At 40.5% G+C, this 420-nt stretch overlaps 1 protein-coding gene across 1 annotated transcript in view; it reads right to left on the bottom strand.

The window, feature by feature from the left end:
* The window catches only part of LOC113210561 (zinc finger protein 572-like), a gene marked incomplete at its 5' end in the record, with an annotated part of 5,198 nt that extends 4,778 nt beyond the window's left edge, over positions 1–420 (bottom strand). Inside the window, one exon of the mRNA XM_052269568.1 lies at positions 144–420. Coding sequence (XP_052125528.1) covers positions 144–420 — 277 coding nt within the window. The remainder of the gene's footprint in view (positions 1–143) is intronic.

Genomic DNA, 420 nt, shown 5'->3' with positions numbered 1-420 from the left:
TTTAATCGCAATCAGTGTGTACGTACTACTTTCAAGATTAGGAAGAACCAAAAAAACACTACATAACAATTGGCAATTATGTAAGTAATCAATCTTACGAACAAACTTGTTTGTTAATAAATCTATCACTCGCTTTTAAGTGTGACGGGTTTGGACGTGTTTCATGCGATGACTTGGCCGAGCAAAACATTTCTCGCAATGATCACACTTGTACGGCTTCTCTCCGGTATGTGTCCTGAGGTGCTCAACAAGGGAACTTCTTTGAGCAAAACGTTGTTTGCAGAAGTCGCACCGATGAGGCTTCTCACCAGTATGTGTCCTAATGTGTTTAACAAGGCTACTTTTATGAGAAAAACGCTGCTTGCAGAAGTCGCACAGATAAGGTTTCTCACCAGTATGTGTCCTAATGTGTTCAACAAG

Source organism: Frankliniella occidentalis, unplaced genomic scaffold (genome assembly GCF_000697945.3).
Source record: "Frankliniella occidentalis isolate FOCC.00 unplaced genomic scaffold, Focc_3.1 Scaffold95, whole genome shotgun sequence".
Lineage (NCBI taxonomy): Eukaryota > Metazoa > Arthropoda > Insecta > Thysanoptera > Thripidae > Frankliniella > Frankliniella occidentalis.
Note: the sequence above shows the minus strand (reverse complement) of the source record. Positions and strands in the feature narration are given on the sequence as shown.